The 18,001-nt window shown below is 35.5% G+C and overlaps 1 protein-coding gene across 1 annotated transcript in view; it reads left to right on the forward strand.

Moving 5' to 3' along the window:
* The window catches only part of EFCAB7 (EF-hand calcium binding domain 7), a gene marked incomplete at both ends in the record, with an annotated part of 45,180 nt that overhangs the window by 11,748 nt on the left and 15,431 nt on the right, over positions 1-18,001 (forward strand). Inside the window, 4 exons of the mRNA XM_080691964.1 lie at positions 10,035-10,176; positions 13,054-13,163; positions 15,577-15,734; positions 17,469-17,602. Coding sequence (XP_080548090.1) covers positions 10,035-10,176; positions 13,054-13,163; positions 15,577-15,734; positions 17,469-17,602 — 544 coding nt within the window. The remainder of the gene's footprint in view (positions 1-10,034; positions 10,177-13,053; positions 13,164-15,576; positions 15,735-17,468; positions 17,603-18,001) is intronic.

Consider the following 18,001-nt stretch of genomic DNA (forward strand, 5'->3'; position numbering starts at 1 on the left):
CATAAATGTACACAATTGGTAAAGGACTGGATTCACAGAAGGAAAATAAGAATTTTACAGTGACTATCCATTTATTACTTTTTATTGGCTATGTGTAGACACTGAATTACTATTCTTTTCTTATTCCTGAATTCTATTTTCTTAGGCTCTGTAAGGATCAAGGAATGTCACGAATTTTCCTTTGAGAGAGGAATAGCTTCAACTTCTTTTCTAAGGCCAGTCAAAATTAAAACTAGATTCAGCACCAAACAATGAAATGTAAACTTCAAAGATGCAATACTTCTATTCAGACTCCTAATTAAAATAAGTCTAAACATATATTTTACATGTGTATATTGCACATTATATGCCCATAGCAGTATACATATTCAGCCTATAAGGGTTATAATGTCTGTGTACATATAGTTTACAGTGTATATGCTATAACTGCATATGACATGCTATGTATACAAACTATACACTTGTGTTATATATCATATATATGTTATAAATATGCCTCTATATGACAATATAAATATAAGCATTTCAACTTCAATATAGTTCACTGTTCATTTTTATGAAAGCTCCAAATAGCATTGTTACAACAGTTTCTTGCTTTTTATAAAATATTGGTCAGTTTAACCTATCATTTAGGAGAAAATATTTGTTTTTCCCTCCACAGGTTAATATCTGTTTAACCTCTTAAGTATTTTTATTTTTGGTGCTAAGCACTAAACCCATGGGAATTCCATCTCTGAGCTAGATGCCCATCCCTGTTTATCCTTCCTAACTTGTTGAGGATCTTGTTAAGTTGCTAGGCCTGGTCATGACCCTGTGATCCTCCTATCTCAGCCTCCCAAGTACTTGGCATTACAGGTGTGTGCCACCATGCCTGGATCTTCTAAGTATTTTTAAAAATCTTTTATTGGTGCATTGTAGCCCTATATCATGATGCAGTTCATAGTGATGGTGATATACATGTACTCAGCACTTGGTGGGCTTCCCCTGGCTCCCTCCCCACTCCCCCCTTCCCTATACAGGATATTGAGATTGCCATTGGTGTTTTGACAATGTACTTAATGTCAGTGGAAATGATTCCTTCATTGATTCTCCCTCCTGTACCCCAAGACATCCTCCTCCAGCCCACTGGGGTTTCTTCTCCACTTTTAAAGTATTTTTAATGACAGTAGCTCTCAGTCAGGCGTGGTGGTGCACACTTGTAATCTCAGCATTTGTGAAGCTGAGACAGGAGGATCATGGTTCACACATAGCCTCAGCTACTTAGTGAGGTCCTTTGAAACTCAGTGAGACCCTGTTTCAAAATAAAGAATAAAAAATAGGACTGGGGATGTAGCTCGGAGGTAGAATGCCCCTGGGTTCCATCCCCAGTACTGCAAAAAAAAAAAAAAGAAAGAAAGAAAGAAAGAAAAAAAAAGAAAAAAGAAATGACAGTAGCTCTCTTTACACTACTTGGCTTAATATTAAAATCAACTAGCTTTCTTATGACTATATGACATTGGATATGTTTATAAAAATAACAGTGATATCTGGGTGTGGTGGCCCATGCTTATAATTTCAGTATTTGGGAGGCTGAGACAGGAGGATTGCGGTTCATAGACAGACACAACTACTTAATGAGACCCTTTGTAACTCAGTGAGACTCTCTTTCAAAATAAAGAATAAAAATTGGGCTGGAGGTGTAGCTCAGAGTTAGAATGACCGTGGTTCTATCCCCAACACTGGAAAAAAACCAGTGATAACAATAAGTTCCTCTTTTGATGATATCTATGGCATATCTACTGAATATTACTATTCTACTCACTCCACTGGTACATTTGTTTAGATAACTATTTTTCACTTTACTATTTGTAATTTGTGCTTTTCAGCATTTTTATACATTATGAATGAAAATAAGTAAAATATGTATATTTATGATAAATAAATGAAGAGTTCCCTTTGCATTTATATAAATTTACTTGAATTGGTAGAATATAGCACCACCTCATGCACTATATAAGAATTACAAGCTATTATTTTATTTCTGCTTATATTGTCAAAAATTTTCTTACATGGAATCTTTTACTCTATCATTCTAAAATTATTAGAAACCTCAATCTTCCCATTTTTCTCATGATATTCAAACGGTCATCTTAATCTATAATCTTTTTAAATTGATCTATTTGAATGAGCCATCCAATTTATTAGTACTTTTTAAAAAAATTCATGATATTCTAGTCTAGATCACGAGAAAATCTTTGCGTGATTGAAAGTCTGTTTCCAAGAAAATTTTATGTTGAATAAACATTGTTTATTTATATAACTGTGACAGATCTTAAGAGATTAAATGTTCCCTTTTAAAGAGTGGAGCTACAAATTCTCCAAGTAATGTTATTTACTGTTCAAAATAATCTGGTTAGAGCCAGGCGTGGTGGCACATGCTTAAAATCCCAGCATTTGGAAGGCTGAGACAAGAGGACTGAATTTCGCACCCAGCCTCAGCTACTTAGTGAGGTACCTTGCAACTCAGTGAGACCTTGTTTCAAAATAAAGAATAAAAAATAGGGCTGGGGGATGTAGCTTGGAGGTAGAATGCCCCTAGGTTCTATCTTCAGTACCACCAGAAAGAGAGAGGGAGAGAGAGAGAGGGAGAAGGGAGGGAAAGGAAGAAAGAAAGAGAGAAAGAATAAAATAAAATAATTTAGTTAGTCAGGTATGATGATTCATACCTGTAATCCCAGAACTTGGTAGGCTGACACGAGGAGGATTGTAGGTTCGAGGCCAGTATGTTGTAATTTAGCAAGACTCTGTTTCAAAATAAAAAAAGAGCATAGGGTTTAGCTCAGTGGTAGAACTGCCCTTGTTTCAATCCCCAGTAAAACGTGCATACACAATCTAATTTTTACATAGAAGTATGGGTGGTATCAATCACGTGGCATTTGTTTTACTTCTATGATAGCTGTTATTCTACCATTTTACAGCCTTAGTAGCCTATGTATAATATTGCAATATATATTTTGGCAGCCTTTCCATAGAAACTTATTAATACCCTTGTACTATATAGCCTTATTTTTTTAGAATTGGTACTCAGGAAAGAGCTCTAATAAAACTATTTAAATCTTTCTTAGGTATATTGTATAAAGTTATCTTCTGTTAGCCCATGGTACTATCCCCAAATGTACCATCAGCTACTAAAATTCTTTCATCTTTGAGTTTCCCAAATGGCACAAAATTATGTTCATACCAATATACACCAATATACCAACATATGTGATACTTTTTGAATTTCATTTAAACAAGGGGGAGCTGATATACTATGATTTCAATACAAATATAAGAAATATTGCAGCTACTAAATCTAAGCTTTTTACAAAGAAAACCAGCTGGGTGTGGTGGCACACACCTGTAATCCCAGTACTTGGGAGGCTGAGACAGGAAGATCACAGGTTCGAGAACAGCCTCAGCAAGTAGTGAGACTCTCATCAACCTAGTGAGACCCTGCTTCAAATTTTAAATAATGAAATAGAGCCAGGCATGGTGTCACTTCCTTGTAATCCCAGCATTAGGGAGGCTGACACAGGAGGGTCATGGTTTGCAGACAGCCTCAGCTATTTAGCCCTTTGCAACTGAGTGAGACCCTGTTTCAAAATAAAGAATAAAAAAATAGGGCTGGGGGTGTAGCTCAGAGGTAGAATGCCCCTGGGTTCCATCACCAGTGCTGAAAAAAAAAAAAAAAAAAAAAAAAAAAAAAAAAAAAAAAGAAGGTTGAGGGTGTAGCTCTGAGGTACCACAAAAAAACAAATAAGTTTTTAACATTTAAGTAATGGGTAACTTAGAATAATAGTGCTTCAGTATACTTTCATATAATATTATAAATATAAATTTAAAAAAAAACTGGCTTTAAAGTCATGCAAGATAGCCAGGCATGGTGGCATACGCTTGTAATCCCTGAACTTGGGAGGCTGAGATAGGAGGATCGCACAGGTTCAAAACCAGCCTCAGCTACTTAGTGAGGCTCTCAGCAACTTAGTGAGACCCTGTTTCCAAATGATATATAAAATAGGTCTGTGAGTATAGCCTGGAGGTAGAAAAGCCCCTGGGTTCCACCCCCAGTGTGACAAAAAAAAAAAAAGGAAGATATTTAAATGTAAAAACAGATTTTGGGATATAACTAGTAGACTGGAAAGAAAGTAAGGAGGAGAAAGTAAGGAAAGAAAGTAAGCTCTGGTTGTGCAGTCAGTGAGCACTGTGATATTATGCCTATCACTCTATTTTCCAGACTTTTCTCATCAGCTGAAGTGGAAAGATGCACTAACTTGCATTTATTTATTTATTTATTTATTTATTTATTTATTTATTTATTTTGGTGACACTGAGGTTCCTGGAAGCCCTTCTACCTCCGGGCTACACTACCAGACCTATTTTTATATTTTTTTTTATTTGGAAACAGGGTCTCTTAAGCCAGCGCGGCTGGCTTCGAACCTGCGCAATCCTCCTGTCTCCGCCTCCCAAGTGCGGGGATTACAAGTGTGCGCCACCACGCCTGGCTCTAACTTGCTTTTTAGATGACTTTTATCTTTAATACAGGTTGAACATCTTTCATCTGAAAATCCAAAATCTGAAATGCTCCAAAATCAAACTTTCTGAGCACCAGTATGACACCACAAGTAGAAAATTTCACACCTGATTTCGTGTGAGGGATCATAGTAAAAATGCAGTTACACTAAAAATATTGCACAAAATTACATTCAGGCTATAAATATAAAGTGTCTACGAAGCATAATGAACTTTATGGCAAGTTAGACTTGGTTCCCATCCACAGATATCTCATTATGTATACGTGTATACTCCAAAATCTGAAAAAATCTCAAATCCAAAACACTTTTTTTTTTTTTTTTTTTTTTTGCAGATCTGGGGATGGAACCCAGGGGCATTTGACCTCAAAGCTATACCCCCTGCCCTATTTTTTATTCTTTATTTTGAAACAGGTTCTCATTAAGTTGCAGAGGGCCTCACTAAGTATCTGAGGCTATCTGCGAACCATGGTCCTCCTGTCTCAGCCTCCCAAATGTTGGGATTACAAGCGTGCGCCACCACGCCCAGCTTCCAAAACACTTCTGATTTCAAAAATTTTGGGAAAGAGGTACTCAACCTATATTTTGTAATAAACTAACAAATTATAACATTGTCATAATATTTAATTATATTATGTATCAAAATTATTATCTAAATTATTATTTACCATTCCATATAAGTAATATGAAAGTTTATTCATAAATTGCATTGGATCATATTCCATTATTAATGCCAATCAAAACTAATTGAGAGGAAAAAATTTAATATTAGAATCATAGTTCAAATTATCTCAAAGGGCAACTTGTTTAAATACCATTTGAAGCTGGGCTTGGTGGCACACGCTTGTAATCCCAGCATTCCGGAGGCTGAGACTGGAAGATCGCAGTTCACGGACAGCCTCAGCTACTTAATGAGGCCCTTTGCAACTGAGTGAGACCCTGCTTCAAAATAAAGAATAAAAAAATAGGGGTGAGGGTGTAGCTCAGAGGTAGAATGGCCCTGGGTTCCATCCCCAGTACCACAAAAACAAACAAACAAAAAACCAAAAATACCAATTGAGTACATCTTTGCTTCTTGTCTTTAGCAACCATCATCATCCAGTCATGTTGATTATGTTAAGACCACATGGCTCTGAGGTAATAGCAGCATCTGCTGTGAGTCCATCCAAGAGATTTATAGGGAAGCGGAATGACAATCTGTGCACACTCTTATTTATCATTAGTAACAGAACTTGAACTTTTGACTCAAGTGCAAGCTTTAGCATTGTGTTAAAGATAATAGAATGTTGTATTTGGTACCTGATTATATTTTCTTATGGAAACATTATCTAATGGTAAAACCATTGATTCAAAGTCTTTAATTATTGATTATAAACTCCTTAGAAAACTCCTGAACGCATTTAACTCTCAGTACCTCAATTTCTCAGTTTACTAAACTGAATATTTTGAGGTAGAGGTATATCTTAGTGTTATAGTGATTGCCTAAGCATGGAAGAGACCCTAAGTTCAATCCCCAGAACAACAATTAAAAAGACTCATTTATATCTGCCCCATATTGCCTCACAGGGATGTTGTTGAAATAATCTCTATACTGACTTATGTACGCAATTGAGTATAATTAAGATGAATTCTAAAAATTTAAGGTTATATCTTAATTTCTTAAAATTACACATATCTTTCATACCCCAAAGGTATGTCAGTACATGTGATTAGTAACTGATTGAAAGCTTCAGTTCAATTTCTTTTGTAGCGTGTTTCTTTTTTGGCCCAATGCCAGCTTTTCCTCTAATTTTTTTTCTCATAGTGTTATAGTTTTCTTATGTTTTGGTCTTAGATCATTTTGGTTTAATTTATGTGTATGGCATAAGGCAAAGGCCCAAATTCATTAACTGTTGTGTAGATGTCCAGTTTTTCTAGCCCCATGTGTTGAAAAAAATTCCTCTCTCTTATTATTTGGTCTTGGTACCTGTGTTGAAAATCATTTGACCATATATGTCAGGGTTTATTTATAGCCTATCTATTCTATTAATTGGTCTTTACGCTAGTACCATACCATTTTTATTACGGTAGTTTTGTAGTAAGTTTTGAAAATATGAGTGTTCCAACTTTTTTTCTTTCTAGTACCAAAATATTTTGGCTATGAGATTAATTTTTTTTTTTTTTTTTTTTTTTTTTTTTTTTTTTGCGGGTCTGGAGATGGAACCCAAGGGCATTCTACCTCTGAGCTACACCCTCTGCCCTATTTTTTTTATTCTTTATTTTGAAACCGGGTCTCACTGAATAGCTGAGGCTGTTGGCGAACCGTGATCCTCCAGTCTCAGCCTCCCACATGCTGGGATTACAAGTGTGCACCACCACGCCCGGCATGAGATTAAATTTTTAAAGTGAATCATAAAATGATATTTAATAAAATGTAAAAGTAGATTTACATGTAAGATTGTTATTAGAAAGGATTACATAAAAATCAGAGTAGCAGCTGGGTATAGTGGCACATACCTGTAATCCCAGTACTTGGAAGCCTGAGACAGATGGTAGGTTCAAGACCAGCCTCAGCAATTTAGACTCTTAGTAATCTAGCAAGACTCTGGCTTGGGAGTGTAGTTTAACTGCCGGGAGTAGTGGCGCACGCTTGTGATCCCTGCGCTTGGGAGGCGGAGACAGGAGGATCAGGCAGGTTCGAAGCCAGCCGCACTGGCTTAAGAGACCCTGTTTCCAAATAAAAATATAAAAAACATAGGTCTGGGAGTGTAGCCCAGAAGTAGAAGGGCTTCCAGGAACCCCAGTACCACCAAAAAAAAAAGAAAGTAGAACATTTCTGGGTTCAATTACATCACATAGGGTAGAAGAATTATAGTATTTTTCCTATTTAGAATTCTTTATTTTAAAATATTAGCCAGGCGTGGTGGCGCATGCTTGTAATCCCCAGCTTGGGAGGTGGAGACAAGAGGATCGCTCCGGTTTGAAGCCAGCCTCGCTGGCTTAAGAGACCCTGTTTCAAAATAAAAATATAAAATAGGTCTGGGAGTGTAGCCCAGAGGTAGAAGGGTTTCCAGGAACCCCAGTAACCACCAAAAATAAGTAAGTAAATAAATAAATAAATATATATATAATTAAAATATTAATGTAACTATGACTTAAATAAGAGGAAAATGATTGCAAAAGTATATGTTAGGGTACTTAGGCCTTTATTTTTTTATTTTTTATTTTTCTTTTTTGGTGGTACTGGGGGTAGAACCCAGAGGTTTTCTACCTCCAGGCTCTATTCCCAGACCTATTTTTTATATTTTATTTGGAAACAGGGTCTCACTAAGTTGCTAAGAGCCTCACTAAGTAGCTGAGGCTGGCTTTGAAACTGTGCAATCCTCCTGTGTCAGCCTCCCAAGCACAGGGATTAGAAGCATGCGCCACCACGCCCGGCTCCCGTACTTAGGCCTTTAAAAAGTTGAATGAGAAATTAATCACACTCAATTTTTATTTTTTATTTAATTTATTTAATTAATTAATTTTTTTTTGCGGCACCAGGCATAGAACCCAGGGGCATTGTACCTCCGAGCTACACCCCCAGCCCTATTTTTTAGTCTTTTTTTTTTTTTTTTTTTTTGGAAACAGGGTCTCACTGAGTTGTAGAGGGCCTCACTAAGTAGCTGAGGCTGTCTGCGAACCGCGATCCTCCAGTCTCTGCCTCCCAAATGCTGGGATTACAAGCGTGCACCACCACGCCCGGTCACACTCAATTTTTAAATGAGAATTATTTTGATCTTTCTTTTTCAGTGTTAGATATCTTTTTTTGTGTGTGGTACTGGGGATGGAACCCAGGGGCACACTATGTCCAAAATATACCCCCAGCCCTATTTTTATTTTTATTTTGAAACAGGGTCTCATTGAGTTGCAAAGGGCCTCACTAAGTAGCTGAGTCTGTCCTCGAACCATGATCTCCTGTCTCAGCCTCCCAAATGCTGGGATTATAAGCATGCACCACCATGCCTGGCCCATATATATATATTTTATAATGGGTTAAAAGTATTTATGATGTTATTCTTCTAGAGCTAACTACTTTTTGAGTAGTTGTCAACATTTTTAAAGTATTGAACTTAATAGAATCTAACTGTTCTTACAGATAATCATCTAAAAGCTTCTTTTATGAAGTCACCTCAAAGCCGCATCAATCCTCTCTTTTTGGAAGTCATTAGAATAGAGTAGACTATGTCTTACGTTAGAGGTAGGCAAGCCTACTAATGATAAAGTGAAAAGCATTTTGCATACATCTATGGTGAAATGGCACAATTTCTCATAGTTTCAATAAAGAATATTTTAAAACTTCTGCCCAATGTGCCATTTTCAAGTTTTACTTAATTCTAGTTATGAGTTCTCATATAGATATATTAATTTGGACTAAGAAAAGGGATTTGGCTGGAACAAGAAGTAGGAGAGCTAATATAGAAAGGCCTTTCTTTAAAATGCTACTTCTTACTTATCAGCCTATTGCTGTGGCTGTGACACTTTTATTCATTGTTCTTCTAGTTAGTTTTGAAACATTTACTTTGGTTGTTGTGTACTTTTTTAAATGTACAGAGACCTATCACTTTTACTTTAAGTATGTTTGTTTTAGCAGTCCTTACTTCTTTATTCTACCTATGCTCCTGGCACTAATCTCACCCAGATTATTACTTGAGAATATTTATATATTGTTTCGTTTCAGTGTTTCTTCCACTTTCATATGTTTTTCTTATGTATTCTCCATTATGCATTTTTCTAACTTTAAAAAAAAACTTTTTATTGGTAGCTGGGTATGGTGGCGCACACTTGTAATCCCAACATTTGGGAGGCCGAGACAGGAGGATCAAGGTTCGAGGACAGCCTCAGCCACTTAGTGAGGCCCTTTGCAACTCAATGAGATGCTGTTTCAAAATAAAGAATAAAAAAAAAATAGGGCTGGAGGGGGTGTCCTTCAGAAGCAGAATGCCCTTGGTTCCATCCCCAGCACTGCAAAAAAAAAAAAAAAATGTATTGGTGCATTGTAATCATATATTTGAATGGGGTACAAGATGGTGGCAGCATATATGTACACATCACCCAGTTAGCCCTTATCCAATTGTTGCCTCATTCCCTCCGCCACCCTCCTTACGAACTTTTCATTATTTAAATGATGTTGATTCTTCATGGCACAGTTTAGTGATTTCCCACTAAGTTTAGAATGTCTCCCCATCAATCAGAAATAAATATTTGTCGAATACCTCTTATGTGCTAGGCACTTTTAGGAACTGCATGTATAATTCTTTTTTTTTGCCCTAACCATACATATATTACTGCCAGTTATGATTGATTTCTGTTGTCCCTACTTTTTACCTCCTATGTTACACATTCCTGGAGGGCAAGGACTATATTTGACATTTCTTTTATATCCTCCTTGGGTTTCTCCTCATTGTTATGCATGCTGGAGATATTTAATAAATATCATTTGAAAAAAATTTTCTTTCATTTCAGGACTGGCAGTGCATGCAGTCAAAAGGCTGCTTCTTCTTAGAAGAAGATGGTGAAATCATTAGTCATCAGTACAGGATGCAAATAGCTCAAAGATCCATGGTTTATCTGACAATTAAGCCATTAAACCTGAGTCAAGTTGAAGGCAAGTTTAAATTTTCTGTTTATTTTTTAAATATCAATTTGTATTTCCTCTGAAAATATGTATTCAAGTATTTAGTAGTCCTAATTAGAGAGGAAAATTAAGTCTGAAATGTATGCAAATCTTTCAAAAAAGATAGTGTTAATTTATACATAGACTGTGTTGTATTTTACAAAGCAAATAAGTTGCTTTGTGTACATGTTTAAAGCATGTTTGATTAATAACAAAAACAAAATTATACCTGATTTCTATACGATATAGAATTAACTTTTAATTGCTAATTTATCTTAAGTTTTTCCATTTATCAATTTTCAAAATTAATAAGTCTAATCTAGGAACATAATTTGGGATTATGAAATTTCAAGTGTTTTTATATCTTCAGATTCCATGTTTATGACAGAGACAATCTTTATTAGTAAATAAAATAATTATATAATTTTTAATCCATGAACGATATAAGGGGCACTTTCCTGATTTTTTTTTTCTTTTTAGCTTTCTAAAACATTTATTTAAAGCCGGGCATGGTGGCGCACGCTTGTAATCCCAGCATTCGGGATGCTGAAACCGGAGGATCGCGGTTTGCAGACAGCCTCAGCTACTTAGTGAGACCCTCTGCAACTTAGTGAGACCCTGTTTCAAAATAAAGAATAAAAATAGGGTACGGGGTGTGGTTCGGAGGGCAAATGCACCTGGGTTCCATCCCCAGACACACACACACACATAAAGAATAGGTAAAATATTTAGTTAAAATTTTACTTCCTGATCTCTCAAAGTGTAATATTCCACAGAAAATAAAAATTGCTGTATTGGGTTAAGATTAGCATCCTTACATATCCTTCTAATGTTGATTGTTCTAAATCAACCTTTACTTTTATTAATTTTGCAGTACTGGGGATTGAACCCAGGGACATTCTACCTCCAAGCTATACCCTCAGCCCTATTTTTTATTCTTTACTTTGAAACAGGGTCTCATTAGGTTACAGAGGCCTCACTAAGTAGCTGAGGCTGACCATGAACCTGGATCCTTCTGTCTCAGCCTCCCAAACACTGGGATTATAAGCATGAGACACCATGCCTGGCTAACCTTTACTTTTTTATATATTATCATTTTCTTCTTAGAGGATTCTGCCCCACCCCATAGAAAATTTGAAAGGTTACACTGCATATCTTGTAGATTACATTTGGTGATTGATACCTTCACATAATATTTACAATAGTAACTTTTCAGAGAAGGGAATCAAGATAGCCATGCAAATTCAATGTTGTCTATATTATTATGATACAATTCTCTGTTTTATTTGTGTGTGTGGCATTGGGGATTGAATCCAGTGGCATTCTACCTCTGAGCTACACCCCCAGCCCTATTTTATTTTTATTTGGAAACAGGGTCTCACTAGGTTGATGAGAGTCTCACTTCTTGCTGAGACTATCCTCAAACTTGTGATCCTTCTATCTCAGCCTCCCAAGTACTGGGATTACAAGCATGCACCGCCATACCGGGCCAATTCTTTTATCCATTTATTTATCAAGTATTTATTGAGAGCCATATATAGCCAGTATAAATTTAGGTGGTTAGGATATATCAGAGTATAAAAAATACAAAAAGACCTGATTTCATGAACTGACATTTTAGTGGGAGAAACAATGAATTTACATAATAGTAAATGGCATGTTAAAAAGTAATGAGTGCCAGGGGACCAAAGGAAAAGGGGCTGTGAATGCTTAGGGAATGTAGTTTGCCATTAAACTAGTTATTAGTGTATGTTTTACTAAGAAAGTGACATGTAGTCAAAGACTTTAAAGGAGGTTAATAGCCGGGCCTGGTGGCGCACGCTTGTAATCCCCACGCTTGGGAGGCTGAGACAGGAGGATCGCGCAGGTTTGAAGCCAGCCTCAGCTACTTAGTGAGGCTCTCAGCAACTTAGTGAGACCCTGTTTCCAAATAAAATATAAAAAAAAATGTCTGGGAGTATAGCCCGGAGGTAGAAAGCCTCTGGGTTCCACCCCCAATACCACCAAAAAAATAATAATAATAATAAAGGAGGTTAATAATTATTAATTGTTGCATAGCTATCCCAAAACTCAATGACTTAAAACAATAAATGCTCATTTACTATAGAGTCTATAGAGGTTGTAGACAATTTGTTTAGTCTGATCCAGGATTTTAGACATATTCTGAAAGTAGAACCATAGGATTTCCTGAGGATTGGTTTTGGAGCATGAGGGAAGAAAGGTGTTAAAGGATGATTCCAAGATTTTTGGGCTGAGCAATTGGAAGAATGAGTTACCATTTCATCTGAGATAGAAAAGAGAATGGATAGATAGTCTTCTCTAAGGGCTAGAGGAGGACAGGAGTTCATTTTTGGAAATAGAAATTTAAGTTGAAATGTCAGTAGGTATTTGCTGAATGGGACTAACATTTAGAGGAAAAGTCCTGCTGGAGATAAGAATTCTGTGCTTGTGAGCACATACATGGTTTCTTGCTCTTGCGACCTTCCACAGATAAGCCAGTACTATATCCCTTCTTTTCCAGAAAAAGTTTGTTTTTCTTTATATTTCAGGTATATTTCCTTATATTTCAGGGCAACTTAGTTAACCTGCAACTTCAGCTTTTGATGAGTCCAAGAAAAGTTGGGATTTTTAGAAAGTGGGTATGTAGAGAATGTATAAGGTCATTGTATGTGGTGTATGACTTACTGCAAATATTAAGATGTTTACATATAAAATAATATGTATATTTCTTTTTTAAAAATCCAATTGGCCATAATGTATGAATAAAAAGAAAAGAAAATTCAAGGGGGGAAGAAACTACTTCTTTTCTAAATAGGAAAGAGTAAGTAGTGATTGTTTATTTTAATATATTTTTGTTTTCTTTAATAGGAAAACTATCCCCTTGGTTATCAGTTGATACTGCCTTATATATTCTTAAGGAGAATGAGAATCAAGCAAACCTACAGCTCTTGTGTTTTACAGAACTACGAAATAGAGAGGTACACATTTATTTTCTAATGTTTAAAATATAAAATATAGTATAAAGTATAAAATATAGTATGAACTGAAGTTGGAGGAACTGTCATTTTCTACATTTGTTTTATCTTACTTTTTGAACTTTTATATTCTCCCTTCTAATTAAGGTATATATATATTACTTAAACATTGTAGGCATTATCTATATTTTATTAATGTGAGGGGCTTGTTTGCCGAGTTTTGTTAAGGATTAGTGCTTGTCTGGAAGCTTTACTTCATACCATATAGGTTGTTTGACATTGTACTTTACTTTCCTCTTCTCTATGCCCTGATGCTGCACATGTGAACATTTTTTTTGTTATGTGCAATAAAAGAAGATTGCTGCTAGCAGGTTTTTTCTCCCTATGTACAAGCAATTCCAGAATTTGGAAAAGTTGCTCTAGATGTTTGTCTTGCTTGTACTACTACTGCAAAACAAAAAACTTCAATATTATTATCCTCAGGCTTGACTCATCATAGGGTTCAAAAATAGGCTGATATGAAGAAATGCTTTTAATGTTTTTATATGTTGTCCTTGGGGTTGTTCTAATCTTTCTAATTATATATTTACTCAGAGGTCAAATATCTGAAGCAGATACATAAATGTGGCTATTTATTTTATGAGGTCTACAAAGTACATCTGCTACACAACAACAGAAATAATACTATTCAAGGGCTTACTGCAATATCATATTTAATCTTTATATAGGCCCAACGACAGACAAACATTCCCCTGATGGAATGTTATATAAAAGTCTTTATTGTAGGCTTCCTAACAGACAAGAATAGTTACAGGCAAGAAACAAATAAAATGGCAGAAGTTAATGTTTTGACTAAAACTCTTCTTCAGAACTGACTACAAAGTTAAGTTCAAGATAAAGCATTGTCTAAAACAATAGCTTTTCCCATTTTGTTTTGGGTAAAATCACTTTCTTATGAGATTGCATATATAAAAAAAGTTAGTACATCGCAAGGCTATAATAAAGTTTGAATGAGTTTCTCTTTACTTCTTTACTATATAGGCTTCTCTTTATCTGTAATATATCATATTTATAAACTATTTTATTTGTATTTTTAGTTTCACAATTATTTAAGAAGAGTTTTGTGTCCCTGAAAAACTTTCCATTTGCCATCCGCAATTGGCAGTTGAAAGTTATATATGAAGAATAAAGGAGATTCATGGGATAACATATTAGTAATCAGAAAAAAATCCTTTTTTAAAAAAACTCCTGGATATCAGTCTACATCTGGCCAACCTAAAAGATTTTTGTTTCCAAAGGATGGATTTGGTAACTGTTTAATGTTCACATGACCCTCAGTTATATTGGACTGCTTCTTGTATTGTAGGACATGGTGACCTTAGGATGATTGTGGTTTGTTTGACTAATGAGGGCAAGAATAGTACTGAACCCAGGATTACGAAAAGCAAATCGATTTTGTGTATTTCCAGGATGGCCTAAAACATACCTGGGTTTTGAAATGAACTTTTGGACATAATATATGACAGGATTCCCTTGGGGTATTCTGTGTTGAAGGGAAAATAATTGTTTAGCTTTTGTGTACAATTAGAAAATACATAGATTTAATATATTTGACAGACAACCCTGGTTTTATACAAAATGTCTGAGCTCCAGAAAGCTCTAGGAGGTATATAGAGGGGATACCATTTCCTTTCTTTCATAGAATAGGAGAATAAAATGTTCTCCTATACAAATATCTTGACATCCCATTATAAATATACAGTATTTGATAGAAAACAGAATTTCATATAAGGCAGGTTTATCTGGGATTCCACATCTTATCCTATAATCCATATTATATATATATGGACTTTAATAGCAAAATTCCAGTCTACATAATTGGGTTTTTATAAATATGGTTAATTCATACAAATAATGAGCTATTTTAAAATATATTTAATTTTTATTTTGTATCATTGAGATCTGATTTACAGTCATATATTTATATTTTAATCATAGTAGAAAACCATAACCCAGAAAATTATTAGTTTTATTTAATGAGCTTAGTATTTGTATAAAAATTATCCCAAGATTGCTTTCTTTGAAGATATTTACATAAAAATTTTTGAAGATTATTGGAAAATATAAGATATATAATAATTTTTTACCTATTATAGTTTTATGCAGTTGTTTGAATATATATATATATATATATATATATATATATATACACACACACACACACATACATACATCTAGTGGTCTTCTACTGGGAATTACTGTTAAGAAAAATAATCTGAAGCCTATAAAAAGTTGATAGAACTATAATAGAATTGTTGAATATTGATTTTAAAAATCATTTTTAGTTTTTCCTTTTAGAAGAAAATTAAAGTCATTAAGACTCATGATTGTTTTGTTTTAATTCTTCTGAGAAAAGGAGTTTGGTTGGACTGGTGAACTAGGACCTGGAATTTACTGGTTAATTCCTTCCACAACTGGCTGTAGGCTGAAGAAAGAAATAAAACCAGTAACAGAAGAAGCTCAGCTTGTATATAGAGATGAAACAGGAGAGCTATTTCTTACAAAGGAATTTAAGTAAGTTTTGTTTATTCAAGTTAAAACTATAACTATTATATGTAGACTTTATCTAGACTGGATATATATCAATAGGCTGTCTTTTTTCCTCTTTTTTTGTCCAACTTCCAGCCCATCATATTTTAATTTATAATTCAACTCTTATGACAACATGACTAAGCCTGAAATATACTATGCTAAGAAAAATTTAAAAATCAAACTAGCCGGGCGTGGTGGCACACGCTTGTAATCCCCGCGCTTGGGAAGCAGAGACAGGAGGATCACGCAGGCTCGAAGCCAGCCGCGCGCGCTGGCTTAGGAGACCCTGTTTCCAAATAAAAATGTAAAAATAGGTCTGGGAGTGTAGCCCGGAGGTCGAAGGGCTTCCAGGAACCCCAGTACCACCAAAAAAAAAAAAAAAAAAAAAAAAAAATCAAACTCATAGAAGCAGAGACTAGAATGGTGGTTACCAAAGACTAGGGGTGTAGGGGGTTTGGGAGATTTTGGTTTAAGAATACAAAATTTTGGTTAGGCAAGAAGAGTAAGTTCAGGTATAACGTAAAATATGGTGACTATAGTTAATAGCAATGTATTGTAAACTTCAAAATTGCTGAAAGAGTAAGTTTTAAATGTTCTCACCACAAAGACTAAGTATGTGAATAATGGCTAGATTATTTAGTTTGACTTATACCACAAAATATGTGTGTGTATGTGTATGTATGTATGTATGTATATGATTTTATTTCATGTTGGGTATAGTGGTATATGCCTATAATCCCAATACCTGGGAAACAGACAAGAGGATAACAAGTTTGAAGCATGTACAAAGTAACTTAGTGAGACTTTATTTATTTATTTATTTATTTATTTATTTATTTATTTATTGGTGGCACTGGGGTTCCTGGAAGTCCTTCTACCTCCGGGCTACACTCCCAGACCTATTTTATATTTTTTTTATTTTTGGAAACAGGGCCTCTTAAGCTAGCGCGGCTGGCTTCGAACCTGCGCAATCCTCCTGTCTCTGCCTCCCAAGCGGGGGGATTACAAGTGTACGCCACCACGCCCGGCCATGAGACCCTGTTTTAAAATAAAAAGATAGAAGTGCTGGGGGTGTACCTCAGAAGTATAATACCCCTAGGTTCAATTCCTAGACCACAGAATCAGTGTGTGTGCGCGTGCGCGCGCACACACACACACACACACACACACACACACACACACAGAGTTATTCCATAGATAATCTGAAAGTGACCTTCCCTTTGTGACTCTGGGGTGGTTATTCGTTTCTGTGTTCCATATACTTAGCAAGTCAACTTTAGTCACACATCTACTAATCTCTCTTCTATTAGACACTGCCTTGAGAAATAGATCCTGCTAGATGGATTCTTGATTTTTATAACTTTCAAATATGAAATCCAAAAGTTCGATAGTTCTCCTATGCCCTAGATATACACAGTAAGATTTGGCCACAGGCAGAACGAAAGAAAGAAGTAGACCAGAGAAAAGGAGAAAAAAAGGGGGTGTAAGCACTACTATTCATTGAGTTCCTCTAAGTGTTGAGATACCTTAGTTCCTTTAGGAGCTTATCTATCTCATGTGTTACTAGACTGAGCCCAAATGCATTTAGATTGAGTATAGTTCACAAAAGTTGTTTAATGCCCTTATATTACTTCCTCTGTAAGTTTCCTCATAAAAACCTTCTTCAGTTGAGTCATTTTAAAGACAAGAAATACTTGTTGATTTTTATAATTTTAGGTCAGCATTATCAGATATATTTGAAATAATTGACTTAGATGGAAACGGGCTTCTTAGTCTTGAAGAATACAATTTTTTTGAATTGAGAACAAGTGGTGAGAAATGTGATGAAGATGCTTGGGCTATCTGCAGAGGTAAGCAGGTTTTTGTTTTGTTTTGTTTTGTTTTGTTTTGTTTTTGGTGGGTAGTACAAGGGATTGAACCTAGGGGAGCTATGCTACTCTGTCCCTGGCCCGCCCCCTTTCTGTGGTGCTGGGGATTGAACCCAAGGGCATTCTTCTCTGAGTTATACCATACCCAGTCCTATTTTATTTGAAAACAGGGTCTCACTAAGTTGCTGAGAACCTCATTAAGTTGTTGAGGCTGACCTCAAACCTGTGATTCTTCGGTCTCACCCTCCCAAGTACTACGATTACAGTATGTACTCCTATACCCGGTCCCCAGCATTTTTTTTTTAAATTTAATTTTGAGACAAAGTCTCATTAAGTTGCTGAGGTTGGCCTGGAACTTGTGATCTTCCTGCCTCAGCCTCC

Source organism: Muscardinus avellanarius (assembly GCF_963383645.1).
Source record: "Muscardinus avellanarius genome assembly, chromosome: 3".
NCBI lineage: Eukaryota > Metazoa > Chordata > Mammalia > Rodentia > Gliridae > Muscardinus > Muscardinus avellanarius.